The 19,634-nt window shown below is 31.6% G+C and overlaps 1 protein-coding gene and 1 long non-coding RNA gene across 5 annotated transcripts; one reads left to right on the top strand and one right to left on the bottom strand.

Annotated features, from left to right (window-relative positions):
• Positions 1 to 3,805: 3,805 nt before the first annotated feature.
• LOC141692379 (uncharacterized) lies at positions 3,806 to 4,609 on the bottom strand. Its single transcript, XR_012562813.1, has 2 exons — positions 4,153 to 4,609; positions 3,806 to 4,057 (listed from the first exon to the last, which is right to left on the bottom strand). It is a non-coding gene; the product is annotated as an uncharacterized LOC141692379 (long non-coding RNA).
• A 4,659-nt stretch (positions 4,610 to 9,268) lies between these two features.
• Positions 9,269 to 19,634, top strand: LOC141689329 (transcription initiation factor TFIID subunit 7-like). 4 transcript variants are annotated; one of them, XM_074493589.1, is made up of 7 exons: positions 9,269 to 9,362; positions 9,862 to 9,978; positions 17,526 to 17,659; positions 17,748 to 17,867; positions 18,099 to 18,170; positions 18,750 to 18,893; positions 19,340 to 19,634. In XM_074493589.1, exons 2-6 carry the CDS (start codon positions 9,864 to 9,866, stop codon positions 18,867 to 18,869), a joined length of 561 nt encoding a protein of 186 aa, XP_074349690.1. In that variant the 5' UTR covers positions 9,269 to 9,362; positions 9,862 to 9,863; the 3' UTR covers positions 18,870 to 18,893; positions 19,340 to 19,634. The 4 variants fall into 4 exon arrangements, with proteins under 4 accessions (XP_074349690.1, XP_074349692.1, XP_074349693.1 ...); XM_074493591.1 differs by having other exon boundaries at positions 9,310 to 9,401; XM_074493592.1 differs by lacking the exon at positions 9,269 to 9,362 and adding an exon at positions 9,499 to 9,615.

Here is a 19,634-nt window from a genome sequence, read left to right as displayed (position 1 = left end):
TTTAATTATTAAAAATATTTAATAAAACATAATGAAATATATATAGATATATTAAGTTATATTTATTTCAAAATTATTTTATTTAAAAATACAATGAAATAATAATTATATAAAACAATCGTGCATCGCACAGGTTTTAAATTAGTATTGATTAAAAGGTTCTTTTCAATAATGTCTTGTATATAAATTGAAAATACATGTTATTCTGGATTTTGTGGGTGTATATATATATAAATGTGTACATTTACTTATCTTTTAAAATAGATGTAATTAATGTAATATGTAAAAATTAAGTTGTATTATTTTATGAAAAACGGGAAAAAAGATATTACAAATTTATTTTCTAATACATGTAAAATTTGAAAAGTGAACTATAAAAATGAGAGGATAGAGTAATTACCTTATTAATAATTTTTTTGAGACATTAATAATGGCCATAAAAAATTATACTTTTTATTAAAGCTCGTTTGCTAATTTTAAGTAGTGTTATAATTACTTATAAATTTATTAATTGGGCCATTATCAAGTATACTTATAAACATTTAGCAATCAACAGCTAAATATTTTATACATCTATAAAAAAGTATGTTGTATCTGTTAAAGAAAATCGTTTTGGCTTGACTTTTACTTACCGTTAATATAGCAATATTTTCTTAAAAATATTATAAGTAATATCAACGTCAGTAAATTTTGGTCCCCAATAAAAAATATATACATGCAACTATGTCCCCGATTAATAATATCTAGGCAATTGAACTTTTTTTAAATGTTAGATGATTAGACTGAAATATTTTTCTATTAACATAAATAAACTCTGGAAAAAAACAAGTCATAATCATGTCTCAAAAAAAAGCGAAGAAACTTGGAGTTGAATAAAACAGTTTTATGAAAAATGTTCTAAGGCAAGTTATCAACAAGTCACAGATCAAACAATATCGAGAAGTCATTCGAGATGTTCATAATGACTTATCGAGAAATCCAAAATGACTTATATATAATTCTCCGAGATATCGACAAGTCAAATGAAGATATAGAGAACCGGAGATATCGACGAGTTATTTCTGCATATAAAAAACTCAGAGATATCGATAAGTCAAAATGAAGATATAAAGAATTAGAGATATCGACAACTCAATTTCTCATATATAGATCACAGAGATATCGACAAGTCAAAATATATATAGAGATCTCAGATATGTCGATAAGTCAATCTACATGTAGAGATCTCAGACATATCGACAAGTCATTCCACATATAAAGATCAATAGACTTCGACAAGTCAAATGTAACTATAGAGAACTCAGAGATCTCGATTAGTCACTATACTTATCGAGATGTCACTTCTCTATAGAATAAACTGGAGGTCTCGATATGCCTCTCAAATATAGAATGCAGACAAGTTAAATATTCATGATTATCAGTCAACAAATGATCTATCAACTAGATTGAAAAGTCTACAAAGTAGCGGGGAGAATAAAAGATCAAGGGTCAAAATTAACTAGACAAAGGATGACCACCACTACAAGAAAAAAGGCTAAAAGCCACCGGTCAAAAATCGGTTGCTTTTATCTATAAACGACCGAAATCGGTGGATTTTGTTATAAAATCCACCGTTCCCCGTCGGTGGATTTTAACCTGGTCGAAATTGTGTTAAGCGGTGGAATTTATATAAAAACGACCGCATTTTCGGTTGCTTTTATTCCAGGTCAACTTTCCAGCTTTTCCTTTGGTGAAAATTTGAACCTCCCGCTCTTAATTTTCGTTAAAATTTAAACTTCCCGCTTCTAAACTAAAGACACCAAAGTCGGTGGCTTTTATATGCTTCCGCATAAATGCTAAATTCAACAGAATATTGTCAAAATAATTTTACTACAGTAAAACCTCTGTAAATTAATACTCGATTAATTAATAATCTCTCTAAATTAATAATTTTGTCCGGTCCAGACTTGGGCCAGTTCAAAAAATGATCAATTTCGATAAGATAATAAGATAATAATTTTATTGAAAACCCTGTATAAAAATATGGTCCCAATAAAACTATAAATTAATAATTCCCTTATATTCATAAAAATATAGCTATTACATCTTTGTAAAATATGATTCAATTGTAGTTTGCTTTTTCATATAATTTAAATCAACATGAAGATCATCCCTAATCTTTCTTATTGCATCCAAAAGCTCGGGTGTGGTGCTTTCATGTTGCATCAAAAAGTTATTAAGCATTTTTGATGCCTTGAGTGCTTCTTTACGTGTAACCGGCTCCAACGGTGTTGTATCGTCTTCAAGATCATCTTCAACACTATTTTCAAGGGTGGTGTTTGCAATCTCTTCTATCCTCTGGACCTCGGAACATGATTCATTTTCACCCGGATAATCTAAGAAGTTATTAACATCCATTTTATTACGATAACCTAGATCCTTAATCATCACCTCAAGTTCATGAATGTATTCTTCCGGAGTTGTATGTTCATTTAAATTGCTCGAAACTTCATCTATGGAACGAATTTTGCAATGTTGAAAGCACCTTGCTATTGACTCTTGTTTTACATTTGTCGTCCACGTCGCGACTGCATAATTGATAGCATCCAAAACATTAATCTTTCCTGGATCAGATTGTCCCAACTCATAACCTTCTAATAACCCACGATAAAATCTCCTGCGATAGTGCATCTTGAAAGCTCTTATAATTCCTGCATCACAAGGTTGGATTTTTTCAGAGCCATCTTCATTGCAACATATAACAACCGTGAGCCTTTCTTTGTCTTGTTTTCTTCCTTCAAGTTGTTTCGTAGCAAGAGAGTGATCAGCTTGTAACCTGTAAAACAAACCAGTTTCGTCCATGTTAAAAACATCTTTCATAGGGAACTGGTTTATTTTTTCCCTTATGGACTCCAGTTTCTTCTCCATGTCCTGTACATCAACATAACCACTTTCTCCAAAGCGACGAAATGACTTAATACCATGTCTTAACTTGAATTTCTCAAGCCAACCTTGAGAAAAAGTGTGCTCCTGATCTTGTTGAGGGTATAAAATTTTCATGGTCTCTTTTGCCTTCTCTAAAATTAGCTCTCCTGTCATATTAACACGATCTTGGTACTGGAGAAACCATTCATAGAGAACCTTCTTCATATATGGATATTTTGCTGGTTTATGTCGCTTAATATCTTTTCTTTTCTCCAAGTAATTAGCTGCAAGATAGTCTGCTGACATTTTCAGTGTATTTGATATTGTACCTTGACTAACAATATACAGTATATACAGTATATATAATATATTTTATGACTACACATACATTGAATACTTTCTATGTAAAATACAATGAATTAAATTAATTCATGTACTTTGAATTTTCCTAATATACATTGAATATTTTCTATGTAAAATACAATGAATTTAACTTATACACTACATGGACTTTGAATCTAATATATTGTACATTACATTGACTTTTTAAATTCATATACATTAAATTAATTGAATTAAATATAAAATATAAATTGTACAATTCATTTTATTTAAATTTATGTGAATAAAAATTTAATCAAAAGTTAATTTTGTTTGCTACTGAAAATTCTCTATAAATTAATAATTATTAATTTATCGATTAATTAATACCTTTCTAAATTAATAGAATTCTCCGGTTCCAACTATATTAATTTATAGAGGTTTTACTGTAAATTTGACCAAATATAGATGAAACCCTATCCTTAATTCCACTGAACTCGGTCAATTTGAACCTACGCCAGATTTTAAAAAAAGGCAGCAAAACACTGCTCAATTTCATTTTACAATTTCAAAACAAACAAACTGGAACATCTTTGGAACTTATCATATTAACATCCACAATTCTATACAATATCATCTGCAACTTACATAACGGAAATGTATAAAATTAATAAAAAGAATATCGACACAAATAGATTCAATGCCTAAAACAATCCGATAACACTACTATAATACATTAAAACCATCTCTTTTTTGAGCTATACAATCTATCAAACACCTTGTGTGCGCTAACAATGTTGATGAACTTTGCATCCTTTGTATCTGCATCCGCCTATACATACAGCCATATGAACACACGAGACAAAGAGAGATTCATAGAGAAATAATATTACAATCAAGAAAAAAGAAAACAGCAAGTAAACCCACCACTTTCTCCATCACAACCGGGAAAAATAGCACTAATCGGAGCTGAATCTCGTATAGAACATGGAACATCACTCATACTGAGAGAGGCCAACATGAACTAATTGCGCCTATCTCGATGTTCTTCCTAGAGCTTGAGAATATGCCAAGAACAGGGCCTTCCGAAATGTGATTCATCGCATACGCAAAGAACCCGGCGATTTACAGACTAGACCATGATTGAGAGGCTGTAAAATTGGTTTGGAGATGTGAGATTGTGAGCAACATTTTTTTGTTTTCTTTTTTGAGATGGGAAGGGGAGGCAGGGGTTTGAGAGCAGCGGCAGGGAGTTGCTTTAGGCTTGTGTGTGTGATAGACTTTATATCAAGATGCTGGATTGTTACGGTTTTCTATTGGGCCGGGCCTTGATTAAAAGGGCTGAGACAATATTCAAGGCTTGATTTTTAGCACTATTTATACATTGCTAGATAACACATTATTGAGATTTAAATCCATATTTTGATTTTGATAAATACTTGAATTTAAATTTGATCAATGGGCTATTCATCTTTAAGTTCAGTATTTATTTACGTATTTTTATAAGATTCATATAAATATAAGACCCATTTTAATTTTTTCATCTACAAATGTTAAACTTAAATTATTAATTTACTATAGTTATTGTAAGCTAATCAATAAAAATTTAAATTAAACTTTTAATTTTAAGTCCATTAATAAATGTTAACTCATAACATGTATAATAAAAAAAGTTGTTAAATCAATTTTTAAATGTGTTTATTATATTATATTAAAGTAATTGTTTTTGCACAAATGTAACTTATTTTATGAGCATATTATTTTAAAAATCTATACAATATATTCATTTAACATACTACTACTATGATAATTATATATTATAATAAAATAAAATATTTTTTTGTCAGATTCTAGCATAACCCCAAGTTTAATTCCCCTGAAAGTAAAAGAATATAATTATCCATGAAACCACATAAACAACACATATATCACCAATATATATGATAACACTATCGTATTTTTGGTTGCATTTTCTTTGAAAATTAAAATTTAGTTCTCAAAATAATATTTCTTTTAATTTTTTTGTGGTATGCCTAAGATATAATGTTTAATAATAATTTTCTTTTCCAGAGAATACTTAAAATGGAAGTGTTATAATTATACATATTAATTTTCATTTTTATAATTTTAAATTCTTTCCTTACCATAAATTGTTATTAAAATTTTATAGACAAAGAATATTACATCCTTAATTTCTTTTTTTTTTGCCAAAACCTTTTTAACTTCTTGATCTTAAAATATATTTTATTTTACTTTTTAACAAAAAACATAGTACACTCTAAGTGTGGATATTTTTGGCTACTTAGTTATTTATACATGTGAAAACTATTAATGCAATATGTACAGTGATAAAAAATTATTTATTTATCAATTATATCCACTCTCATATAGATTTACAGAATTTTCAATTTATAAACTCCAGCTTTATAATATATTAAATTATCTAGTAATATCAAATGTGAATTGGATGTTTTGGAATTTTCATTTTAAATATAATTATTTATACACAAAATTTAGAATTTAAAACAGCACATAATTTTTTGATAAACCAAGCATACGTTATGAGTGATTTTATTGGATTCGTATTTATGATTACTTTAATACAATGAAGTTTTTATATTTAATACTAATACGAAATTAAAGATATTAACAATCAAAAGTGTGTATTGACAAATATGTCCAACACAAATAGAAAACGTTTTTAGGGACCGAGGGAGTACTGTTTAGTCGTGAATTTGTGTTTGGATTATTTTAAAAATATTTTTCATCGATCTAACCGTATGCATATATATATATATATATATTAGTGATATAACCAAAGTTTCATATTAAAATAATTTTATTTGGTTTGTCATCTTAACTGTTAAACTTTAGTTGACTAGTAGAGATAACTAGTGTTTATTCCTGAATTTGTGTTTCGATTATTTGAAAAGTTGTTCTCACCGATCTAACCGTATGGATGTCAATCAATATATATTAGTAATATAACCAATATTTTATATCAAAATAATTTTATTTGGTTTGCCATTCTAACAGTCAAACTTCAGTTGACTAGTCCAGTTAACTAGCGTTTTGTCCTGAATTTGTGTTTCGATTATTTTAAAAATATTTTTTTCGATCTAACTGTATGTATGTCAATAAATATATATTAGTGATATAACCAAAATTTAATATCAAAATAATTTTATCTGTTTTGCCATTTTAACAGTCAAACTTCAGCTTGACTAGTCTAGCTAACTAGCGTTTAGTCCTGAATTTCTGTTTCGATTATTTTAAAAATATTTTTGATCGATCTAACCATATGGATGTCAATAAATATATATTAGTAATATAACCAAAGTTTCATATCAAAATAATATTATTTGGTTTTCCATTTTAATAGTCAAACTTCAGTTTGACTAGTCCAGTTAACTAGTGTTTAGTCGTGAATTTATATTTCGATTATTTTAAAAATATTTTTCATCGATCTAACCGTATGGATGTTAATCGATATATATATATTAGTAATATAACCAAAGTTTTATATCAAAATAATTTTATTTGGTTTGCCATCTTAACAGTCAAACTTCAGTTTGAATAGTCCAGCTAACTAGTGTTTAGTCGTGAATTTGTGTTTCAATTATTTTAAACATATTTTTCATCGATCTAACCATATGGATGTCAATATATATATATTAGTAATAAAACCAAAGTTTCTTATCAAAATAATTTTATTTGGTTTGCCATCTTAACTGTCAAACTTCAGTTTGAATAGTTAAGTCTAACTAGTGTTTAGTCGTGAATTTCTGTTTCGATTATTTTAAAAATATTTTTCATCGATCTAACCGTATGGATGTCAATCAATATTTATATTAGTAATATAACCAAAGTTTCATATCAAAATAGTATTATTTGGTTTTCCATTTTAACAGTCAAACTTCAGTTGGACTAGTCCAGTTAACTAGTGTTTATTCCTGAATTTGTGTTTCGATTATTTAAAAATAGTTTTCACCGATCTAACCGTATGGATGTCAATAAATATATATATTAGTAATATAACCAAAGTTTCATATCAAAATAATATTATTTGCTTTTCCATTTTAATAGTCAAACTTAAGTTGACTAGTAGAGCTGACTAGCGTTTAGTCCTGAATTTGTGTTTCGATTATTTTTAAAATATTTTTCTTCGATCTAACCGTATGGATGTCAATAAATATATATATTAGTGATATAACCAAAGTTTAATATTTAAATAATTTTATTTGGTTTGCCATTTAAATAGTCAAACTTCAGTTTGACTAGTTTAATATCATTGCTTAATATTTTTGGTAATTACTTTAAAAGCGACCGGATGGTCACTTTTGTTTTCTAATTTTAGGCTTCATTTTGGCGGCAATTTTCCCACCAAATCTTGAAACCTTAAAATCGACCGCCGAAAAACAGTCGGTCGCTTTTGTTAATAAAAGCCACCGACTAAAAGCCACCGTCAATAAAATCCACCGAATAAAAGCGACCGCTAACAAAATCCACCGAGGTCGGTCGCTTTTATGCGCGGTTTTTTGTCAATTGACTTTGACCTTAAAAATCACCGTTTTTGGTGGAATTTATAGTTGGTCGCTTTTGTTTGGTCGCTTTTGCTCTTTTTTTTTGTAGTGCACAGACCTGCAAGATTCTGCACATATTTGTTAAGTTAAAAATGAAATAGAAAAATGTTGATTTAGAAAAGAGATTAGTATTAGAAATACAGTATAGATACACAAAGAAGAAGAGAAAGAGAGAATAAGAGAGAATATATTATTTTCAAGTATGTTTACAAGCTCCGTTTAAATGGCTATTTATAGGTGTAGGATATAAAAGATACATGAACTTGATACATGAACCTGATACATGAACTTGAGAAATCAACAAACTCATATTTATGAAAGATCAAAAGATTAAATCTAGAAAGTTCAAGGGACATCCATTCACAACAATTAGTTCATTATAGTGCAAAAACACGTGTTACTAGTGTATAAAGCATGCAGTGGTACTTAATTTAGTTATAACAAATAGCTTCATATTTTCTTATATTATTTCAAGTAAGACAAACTTAATTAGTACAAATTAAGTGGGTTTTGAAATATTGTACTTGTTATTTTATTTTTGTTAAACATAATATCTCTGCAAATTATAAACTGTTTTGTTCACACAATATCCAAATTGTTTAAAAAGGCTAAAAATTCAAAGAAATACATTCACCCCCTCTGTGTTGTACTCAATATCTAATAATGGAAAATAATATTATTTGAGCTTAACATATTAAAATTTGAGTTTCAGTTGTCTTGAAACCGATAAAAAGTTGGTTGGAGTGAGTTTCAATACCTTTTTAAAAAAAATAAACGTTATTGTTCACGAGCTGTTCGTTAAGGGTTTGAATTCGGCTCGACACACTTTTGTTTGATAGAAACTCGAGTTTATTCTTATCGAACTCGAACACAATTTTATGCAATAAAAAAGCTCGGCTTGGTTCGTTAAGAAAAAAATTAAGCTCGGCTCGTTAAGAATAAAACTCGGCTCGTCTCGATTTATTTACGACGCTAAGATTTTCATATCATCGCTTAGTTTTCATTTTTAAAATTTGACTTTTTGAAAAATTGTTATACATCTTAGTCTTATCATCTTACACTATTTGATTTACCAAAGTTATTCAGTTTTTTTTAAGGGTTTTTTTGAAATTACTTAAGTCCAAAAATATTTTTGTAAAATTATCGTCACTTTTAAAAATTTGAAAAAAATATTATTTTGTAAAAATACGGTTTTCTAATACTCAATGCAACCGGATGCAATCTCAACAATTTTTTGCAACTTAAATAATTCAATCAATCTTAAATATAATTAAAAAGTCGATACATAACTAGTTGCATATCTGGTCACCACAATTTCACATTTTTTTTAAAAGATTGTAAAATTCCAAAAAAAAGAGTTAGTATTTTGCTACTTTTTCTTTTTCAAGTTAATTTTACAGTATTGTCAAAAAAAATATAATTTTACGTTAAAAAACCCACTAATATTATCACGACAAATAACAATAAATAATTACCACCTGAATAAAACTCCAATTTGATTTGCACGTATCTCTCTTGTCCGGCGTCTCCAAACTTCCAATCTATCGAACTAGGGTTAGTTAATCACAATCTTTGTTTTTCTCCGATACACACGTATGCATATGCTCATTCTCATTCTTTTTGTTTTTATAAATTTACGCATTATTGTTTGATTGGTTCAGCTTTTGTTATTCTAACTTGTAAATGAACAAAACCTAATTAGTCACACAGTGCCTCTCTTTCATTATAAGTACACCAAAAATATGTTCAATGATATTGTCTATGGCTTCGACCTGGTTAACAGGGACGAGAATGAGCGGTTAACTAGGTTGGAATCCCATAACCATAATCCAAAATCCAAACGGTACCTATGTATATTATTGAGTCGAAGTTGGAGTCTTAATAATGAGACACCAACTTTTAGTTCAAAATTTTATTAAAACCTGATCGTGCTTTAAATTTTCAAATTTGCTTTACCAACTAACATATTGTGGGATGTTTTCTTCATTATCTTGTCTTGTATTTTACTATAAACATATTTGGTAAGATAACTCATCGACATTTGTTTTTCTAGGTATGGAGGAACAATTTATACTGAGAGTTCCACCTTCTGTTGCTGAGAGGATAAATCAATTTTTGAGTCAAAATGTTTCTTCCTCTGACGACAACTCATTGGATTTGTCTTTTTCTGGTTAGTTTTTTTTTCCTTGCCTATGTAATTTCAAAAGGATATATACTGCCTCTTGCGGTTGGGAAACCTAAGGGTAGGATTTTATGCTGTTAGTGCATTCAAACTTATCTTTCAAGTGTTTTTTCTTTTAATTTATTTAGCACCATGTCCCTATTGATTTATTGGCATAATATTTGTTTGTACATCAATGATGGTTGCCACTTAATTTAGTTAACTTTCTTAATTCTTACTCATTGGATCTTAAATAATTCTATTTTATTTTATTATTTTATATTATTAAGATTTAGATCAAGCATGTGTTGGAATTTAATCTTAAACTTATGTTTTGAGTTATTTTGTTTTATTTAGTTTTGATAATATTGCTGGCAATGTGTTTACGGCCGGAAACTGAAATTGCAGCAGTCCATCTTAGTCAAAGTTTGTTTCAGTATTGTTAGGAGAGCCCTGATATTGTGGAAGTCATGGAGTAATTTCAGGAGCACGTTTTCAGCATGATTGAGTAAACTTTGGAGTGGTGCCGGTTGTATTATATATATATTCTTTTGGTTATTAGTTTAAGATGGTAAAAGAGAAATAAAATGTAGTTTAATGAGTGTTTGGCTCTTGTATTGTACTTTATACATTTTCATCTTATTTAGTCTGAATTTATCATTTCATTAGTTTTATTTTTAACATGGTATCAGAGCTACCGATCCTTGTGGCATGACAAGGACTCGGGTGATGCACCAATTTCCCCAGCCAGTTATAGTGGAGGTGGGTTGGTGGCGATTGTCTCGCCAGGTGTGTAGTTTTGACCATATGTTCGATAAAATACCGGACTGGGTTCTTTATCTTGAAGTTGGTTTAAAAGTGGGTTTTTTTGTTTAAGGTGGATTTTGGTGTTATTGGAGAGGCTCTATTGTGTGTACATCAGGTATTTGATTGAAGTCCCCGGAATAATATGATGGGAGAGGCTCTATCGCCGAGAGGTTTTGCGTGGATAAATTATTGATTGTTTTCTGTGATGATCTCGTTGCTGGCTTGCTGCAGTGGTTTAAGTAGTCCAGGGGATTCAAAGCAAGTTTAGTGTTGATGATCGATTTTTTTTGTTCCCTGTTATCAGACGGAGCATGGTGGTACAGGGAGCCGAGAGAGGATTCAATAAAGAAGGTGATGAAAGAAGTGGATGGGAAGTGCAGAGCGAAGTGCAGGAATGTAGTTGGGTTTTTACATGAGGTAGCTTGGTCAGGTTAAAGTGGCAGAGTAGAAAAGTCGTGTGCTTGATAACAAATGGTGGTGAACAGATGGGGTTGGCAGAAAACGAGAAAGAGGAATGGACTTTTGGAGTGTGAGTCCAGTTAAGGATGTGTGGAGTTTATGTTGTTTGTTCCGAGAATCGAAAGCTCATGCAGTTATGGCGAAGAGCAGAGCAATTATTGGGAACACGAAATTATGATTCTGTGGAGTTTGTCTATATGTTAGGCCTTGCGTGCGTGTTAGTACGGAGGAAATGGCAAGTTACAGTGGAGTGTCGAGGTAAGGGTGCTGCAGTGAGGGTTTAGAGAGTTGAGCGAGTGATTTCTTGCATTGCTGATGGAAGGGCAACTTCAGGGATGGATATCTAGATGTTCTCGATGATCTTGGTGATCAAGGGTAAGACATTTATTCGTGGTTAAATATTGAGGATGATGGGTTACAAGATGATGACTTTATGGGCATTAAAATTCCAATGAATGACCTATCAACATTGAATCTGATGGTTAGAAGGTGCTTATGTTATATAGACCTGTTTATCATACAGTTTTACAGAGGAAACTTAATCACCATAATATGAAGTGACAAGTTACACAGTTGACCATGTTACTGCCCATTTGGTAATTAGGGTACAAATTTCTTTGGAGACCCCTGCATAAGTTAACGTCTGAACGAACCTTTCAGATTTTGTCAAAACTTGAGTTGATTACTTTAACTCATTAAAAATTAGGGCAACTCTAGGGTATACGCCGACTGCTACAGATAAGCAAGTGTTTTGGAATGGTTTTTCAGAATTGAGGAAGCATGCGAGGTTTGTGCATCCAGAGGTGCGGCCAACATGCTGCTGAAGTCATAGAAATGGCGGACGAAGTTCAAAACTCGCGGAGTGGAGACATCAAATAAATCGCTGAAGATCTTGATGATATTGTCAACAATGTCAAAATTGGTGCACTAGTCTCCAATGAGGAAGTTTTGAGTTTTGGTAAGTTGTTTAATAACAAGCTTACATTAGACAACATTAGAAGGCCTCGATTATTTAATATGTGAAAGTAATGGAAATTACTCTGTATGAAACATACACATATTTGTATTTCATGGCATGGAAAAGATTGAAATCGATTTAAAAAAATCAGTTAACATACGTGTATCACAAATTAAAAACCTCATTGAGGCTGCGGAGCAAGATTATAAATAGGAAAAGGTTGGTGGGAATGTAGTCAAAAGAGCTTTAAGCTGGTGATAATGGAAATATAGTCAGTAAAAATATGTTTACTTAGGGAGATTTGTAAAAGAGCTTGTTGGCAAGTGGAGTTGTTAGGCTAGTCAAAATGGTCAAGTGATGCAAATGCATGTTGGAGTGTATTGCAAGTTCATAAATTAAGGGTCGCTGCAGAATTGCACTTGTAGTGGTTGCTCGAATGCAGCTCTTGGCGTTCAGTTTTGAGGAGAATCATGTGACAAGCAGTCTGGTATTTGAGACAATGGATAATTCCAGTTCCTGAAATAACTTTATTTTTGTAAAGAAGAAGTGAGGATGACATGTGCCTGATTTTGGCAAGTGAATGACTTTGGGATGTCATGTCAAACCAGGAGGTTGGGAAGGATGGCACTATTTGACTACGAGGATTTTTTTTTCCACTGTTTGCATGGGCTGCTGGCTTAGCGAAATGGTTGGTTCGTATTAAAATGTATCCTTGTTGAGTTGCGGCTGCAAGGTTGAAGGAGGTTGTTGTCCAGGTGTACATTGTTATTTAGGGTCTTCGCAACAAGTCCAGGATGCAGGTGTTTGGTTTGGTCTGGCATGGTGATGCAAATAAAATTTCCGGATATTGTTCTGGAAATTACAGGGCTCCTCCTGGCGGTCGTCACAATGGTTGTAGCAATAGAGGTGCTACAGATGGTGAACGCCCTCGAAAGGTGTATGAATGCCATAATGGATGTGACAGTGGTCCAAGAGGAAGCCAATGAGATCCGAAGAAGCTCTAGCTGAGAAGGCCAAAGGTCGGGTAAGAGGACCGAAGGCTGGGAAGAAGTCCCTAGAGAAGCTTCAGAAACAGGAGCAGAATTTTTCGATGAAGTGATATTTGCATGGTTGGCATGTAGGCTAGATAATCATTGGATGATTTGGGTTTACCGGAAAAAAACAAGTAATGCTGATGAAGATTGTTAGACGCGCAACAAAATGCCAGCCGGGCTGAGTTGAAAAACCAAACGGGTTGAAATCCTGATGGCTAAGTGGAAAGCCAAACGAGCTGATGTCAAGTTTAAGATTAAGGGGGTGATTGTTGGAATTTAATCTTAAACTTATGTTTTGAGTTATTTTGTTTTATTTAGTTTTGATAATATTGCTGGCAATGTGTTTACGGCTGGAAACTGAAATTGCAGCAGTCCATCTTAGTCAAAGTTTGTTTCAGTATTGTTAGGAGAGCCCTGATATTGTGGAAGTCATGGAGTAATTTCAGGAGCACGTTTTCAGCATGATTGAGTAAACTTTGGAGTGGTGCCGGTTGTATTATATATATATTCTTTTGGTTATTAGTTTAAGATGTTAAAAGAGAAATAAAATGTAGTTTAATGAGTGTTTGGCTCTTGTATTGTACTTTATACATTTTCATCTTATTTAGTCTGAATTTATCATTTCATTAGTTTTATTTTTAACAACATGAAATTTAGATATAAGAATTTTCAGGTAGGTAGCTTCAAACTAAGAACTCTTTGGTAATTGCATAGTTCTGAAATTTGGCAATGATTGTTTATAGTTTTGAAATTTGGCTATAATCTATGTTACCCGGACTCGGGTATGGGTGTCGGACACGGGTTCATATCCAAGTGTCGGACTCGGCAATATTATGAAAAAATTACATGTTTTTTGCCTAAAATAAGTGTCCAAGTGTCTATACCCATGTCCGAGTGTCGAGTGTCCGACACGGGTACTCGAAGCAAAATGAAGAGTCCGGGTAACTAAGGCTATAATACCTTGCTAGGGGTGCCTGTTGAATTTTTAATACCTTTGGGCAGTGAAAGAAGCAGGTATCAAAGAATAATATGACTAGAATTATGTATCGTTAATTTTTGGAAGTAATTTGGAGCTTATAATAATATTTCTTCTGTTTTTTTACCTCATAATCACGGTTCCATCTATGGTTGTAGCCTAGTCTCCCTCTAGTTTTGTCATTGCCTTCATGATTGGACACTAGGTGATATCTTACATACATTGGCGCATTATCAACAAATTTTGAACTTGTGATATCGTCTAACAATGTATTCGTCACTCTTACGAATTGTTGTATAAATTTATTTGTATGTATTTAAATTTTGAATGAAGTATGAAATAATGTAAGCTTGCTTTACTTGATCCACGAACTAGGTAGTTTGAATGGGTTTTTTTCCTGGCCTGTATGCATGTATAGCGCATTACTTGTGAATTTTCAAGTAATTGGTTTGTTATATCGGTAGTGGCTTGGTGTCAGTTTGGACAAATTATTAGAAATAATTTATAATTTTCTTTTTATTGATTTATTGGTGAAGCTGTGTCTCCATGAATTTAAAATTTCATTAGAGGACAAATTATTTGGAATAATATCTATAGTTTTCTTTTTAGTGATATCTTGGCGGAGCTATGTCACCATAAATTTGACATTTCATTTAATTGTTTAAGCTCTTTTTCATATTTAGGATTCCATTGATACATTTGGGTTATAGAATTTGGAAGGGAGTTAGTAATAATAATATGGATAGAGTAATGTTGTCCTTCCGAGTTAGATTAACGAGAGAAGAGAGAGAATAGAAATTTTCTCGTGTTTTTTCGAGAGAGAACTGAATAGGTCCGGTAAGAATATTCTAGCAATTTTAACTCCATAATTTTCTCCCCAATATCTCTGGTACAACTTTTCAAATAATTTTGTTGTCCATTTTTTTTCAAAATTTTCTTCCTTTTTTCACAAAAACTCGGGAGCACGCGAGATTTTTTCTTTCTTTCACCCTCTCTTCTTTTCTCTTCTTCACCATAAAACTCTGGAGTATAGCGTAAGTTTTTAATATATCTTTATGTATAAAAGGAGGGATATATAATTTTTGAAGAGAGTTGGTAATTTTTATTGTAAAGGCTAAAGTCTAAACATATTTTATAAGTTTTGTGGCATGTCTATTGTATAAACCTTGATCGAGTTTCGTAATTTATGACACTTTTAAGTTTTAGGTGGCTAGGTGCAACGACTTAATGCCTTTATAGGTATTTTTGTTAGATAGGAAATTAGCAAGAAAATTTATGTGCATGTCTGGGCTTCCATTTTACCTTGCTCATTTGGCTAGAAAGTTAGGTTGGGTTTTGCAGGACAATTAATGGAATGCTCTTATTTCACCCTTATATGGTCATGAATAGAATGTTGACAGCATGGTACATTCCTTATTTCACATTCATTTCATTTGTTATCCTGCTACTTTGTTAAATTCTTTCTCTCTTTAATAATATGCGTGTGTTAATTTTGTTATTAATTTACCGTATATTCCTCTTCAGGAAAGGTACTTTCTCCCGATTTCATTTTCATTTTCTAGCTTCTTTTCGACTTGTAACTTATACTATAATATAATAATCGGCATGAAATATATTTTGGTTCAACCGTTAGCTCATATTTTGATTATTAAAAATAAGAATAAATTGTGTTATATACATATTAAACTACTAAATTGCTAAACTACTAGATATTGTCTTATCCCGCTAAACTACCAAAATTTATCATACTAAATTACGATTACACCTTCCTAATTTCTTTATTTTTTATTATAAATCTATAGTTATTATATATTTATATAAATATATTAAAGTTATGATAAATTTGTATTAAAAAAAAAGAAAATTTTAAAAATTATTATTTTAACTATAGGGTCATAATATTTAGAAATGTGTGTAGAAAAGTCAAACGACTATTAAAAAAATGGAAGGAGTGATAATGCAGTCATCATAAAGGAATAGATAATACAGTCGGAAAGAATCCAACTATAACCAAAATGTGGTATTTTGGTATTATTATATTTCAATAAAAATATGTTTCATTGTTGATTAATTTTGTTTAACCGGAGATAGTTATATCGACCAAACTAAATTAATCTATTTATATTTGATTTTGTTTTTTAATCCGAATTACTAATATAATTTTTATTTTCGTCGAAATGAGTAGTGTATATTATAGAGTTTTATCCCGAGATTATTATCCTTATTATAAATTTTCTCTTTTTTTATTTTTTTATTTTTATATTCAAGTATTAAAATATTAATTTATGTAATTTGTAATTTACATTTTATGTTATTTTAAAAAATTTATAACTTATAAGTTATGATTTACCAAACACATTATCAATTTATAAGTAAATTACAAAATTATCCAAACACATAAATAACTTATAAGTTACAATGTTCATATCACCTATATGACACATTTCAACTTTAAGTCATAAGTTATATTTTTTAATAAACCCCAAACGGGCCCTAAAACTATTTGGCATTAAAAGAATTATAGCTAGATGTATTATTGGGATATGGGAGATCGTTATAGGATGATGATTTGACGTTTCAGTGAAGAGTACATCTACAATTTTGGAAAGGGGTAAATGAGAACGAGGACAAGGTGCGCAATCGAGTCCAACCGAATCGAGTCAAAGTAAAAAGTTAGGGCCGGATTGAACTTAACTGAGTTCAAATTTGCAAGTTTGAAGCTCATTTCAACAAAGGTTTAATGCACTTGAGCTCGGCTATGAAGCTATTGACAAAGGCTCACATATAATAAGTTCGACTTAAGCTTGATTTGGGCGCTAGCTGAGTGATTTGAAGCTCAAGGTCGGCTTGGTAAAATAATTGAATAGCTCGAGCTCAACTTGATTATTGTCGAGTTTAAATTTGAACTTTTTAGGAGTCGAGCTCGATTAACTTATACATTTACACCTCTAACTGTGACTTATTGCGTTCATTGACATGTAGTTTGGACCTCTTGGCCTATTATATAAACTGTAATCAGGAACGTAGTTTGTTTAGTTTCTTCCCCAGCCCTCCTCCCTTCGTTAATCTTTGTTTCTATATATTTACCTGTGCTTACCTTTCATCTCTGCTAATATGACGGTAAAGTGTGAACCTTATAAAATTTCCAAAGGTTACCGGTAGTTGCATGCAAAGCGCGGAGTCACCTAATCAGTTTTGAAGGTTGAACTCTGCATTAAAAAATGAGATGAATCTGTTGTACTTCAGAATTCTATTAATTTGCAGAACACTGGTTTTGGTCGTCCGTTATTGACAATAGTATTTGCCGCTATCTGTGTTTCAGATGATGGGAGGAGTGGCACATTTGCCATTGGCAATGATCGCTTTCCTGCGTCACTCTTGGATCTTCCTGCCATTGTGGAATCATACAAGACTTACGATGACAATGTGCTGATTAAAACCGCAGATATTGGTCAAGTACATTGCTGCTAATTTTTATTTGAAAACCTTTTGGCTGATGTTCACTTCTAACGTGAAAAAAAAATCGCATCTTTTGTTTTGGCAGATGATTATGGTCAGAGAAGAGGGTGATTCTGCTCCAGATGCAGTGGATTACCGGCATGGCCTCACCCCTCCTATGCGAGATGCTCGAAGACGGAGATTCCGTAGAGAGCCTGATTTAAATGTACGAGTCATGATATAATCAATGGAATTCTGCTTTTAATCATTTTTTTTCTTCAGGGTTCACTGTGTGGTTTTTTTATGGAGATATTATATTTGTACCCATTGCTCAATCTGTAAATTCAAAGAATCTGTGGCTCTACACTCTTATAACGATTGACAAATGCATATCATTATACCACTCGGTACACAGAACTTGATTTCTAGACCTGCTAATTTTTGTTCATACATGCAGCCTGAACTCGTGAAACGGATAGACAAAGATCTGTGTGAAATGAAGAATGGTGGAACTTCTGAAATTGCTGATATCCTTGCTCTACTAGATCACTTTATATTTGTCTATTCTTATATGTTTGCTTGTACAAAAGCAAGATTTAGTGGATAAATCTGTAAGAAGTTATAATGTGAGAGCTAAAAACAGTATATCAACTATGTGTTTAAACGCACACCATAACTTAACCGCCTTACTATTCATCTATATTTTGCTAATTACCTACCTTACTATAAATCTGTGCAATAAACGAGCCTACCTGGATATTGTGCTTCGAGTACAGAAATAAATAAGGGTTTTTTAATCTTTACATTTGAAATTGAGATTAAACTTTAGTTTCACAGAGTTGGAGTCCAACTAGAAGATGTACCTTGATCAAAGTTTTTAGCATCCGTGTAAAATTCTCTCATTTACTGACTACAGCTAAGCATTTAACTTCCTGATTTTGTTTACAGGGTGGTAAAGATATATTTAATTAGAAAACTAGTTCTTCTACAGGGTAGAAAAACTCCCAATTCAAATGCCCTAACAAGTATTTGGTTCAGAGACGTTGCTGTTTTACTTTATTCACATTGTTTGTTTGCAATTTTCTTTGACAAAGCTAGTGCTTCACATGTTGAAGTGGCTGAGCATGATGGAAGTGTTCGCAATACAAATAAAAAGGCTGCACCTGCACTTGCTCAGGTTGGAAATGCCGAGGAACGTGAAAGAAGTGATTCTGACGAATCTGGCTGATTTAGCATTAACTAATTGAATATGGTACATCCCTGATCCTTGCATAGTAGACACTAACAGCAAGCACACGTATCTGCAAAATATCTAGTTTCTTTCTACACCTGGTATGAGTACTACATCTACTATTGAAAGAAATGGCATCTCATGTAGTTAGCATCCTGTATTTTCGATTGTGATTGATTTTCCTGTCTATATTTTTCCAGTCACATTGTGACGAATAATTGTTGAGGATTAAGATATTTTGCTGAGATCTGAATTTTATATTTTACCATCACATAAATTGCCCTTGCTATGTAGACAATCACAACAAATTATATACAACATTTAGAATCCTTTTGCCTGTAACATGTACCAAGTCCAGAGCTTGTTTAGTGTTTCGATTGAAACCTTATTGACGAGTTAAAGCCTGAACTTTTTTTCGAACTTCTGTAAATTACAGTTTTGCACACGAATGCTTTTCTGTTTTACAGGATGGTGTTGTACAAAGTCAAGATATGGAGCCTGGTCTTGTTCTGTTAGCAGCCATCCATCCTGTGAGCTATTATATCTGTGTTGGTTAGTTTGTTGAGAGGCAATATTATGACTTTTTGCCACAACATGACAATGACATGTGACTTTTAGAATAAGTCACGTTTTAGCACTTCTAAGTTCTAATTGATACCGGTTATTTTTTTATTTTCTTCTTTTAAATTTGAATGTTATTTTTACGCAATGTGAACTATCGACCTGTAGACATTTCTGGTTTTTAAGTAGTCTTAAATTCCT

This window comes from Apium graveolens, chromosome 10 (genome assembly GCF_009905375.1).
Source record: "Apium graveolens cultivar Ventura chromosome 10, ASM990537v1, whole genome shotgun sequence".
In the NCBI taxonomy this organism is placed as follows: Eukaryota; Viridiplantae; Streptophyta; class Magnoliopsida; order Apiales; family Apiaceae; genus Apium; species Apium graveolens.
The sequence above is the reverse complement of the archived record's forward strand: the minus strand, read 5'-3'. Positions and strand labels throughout refer to the sequence as shown.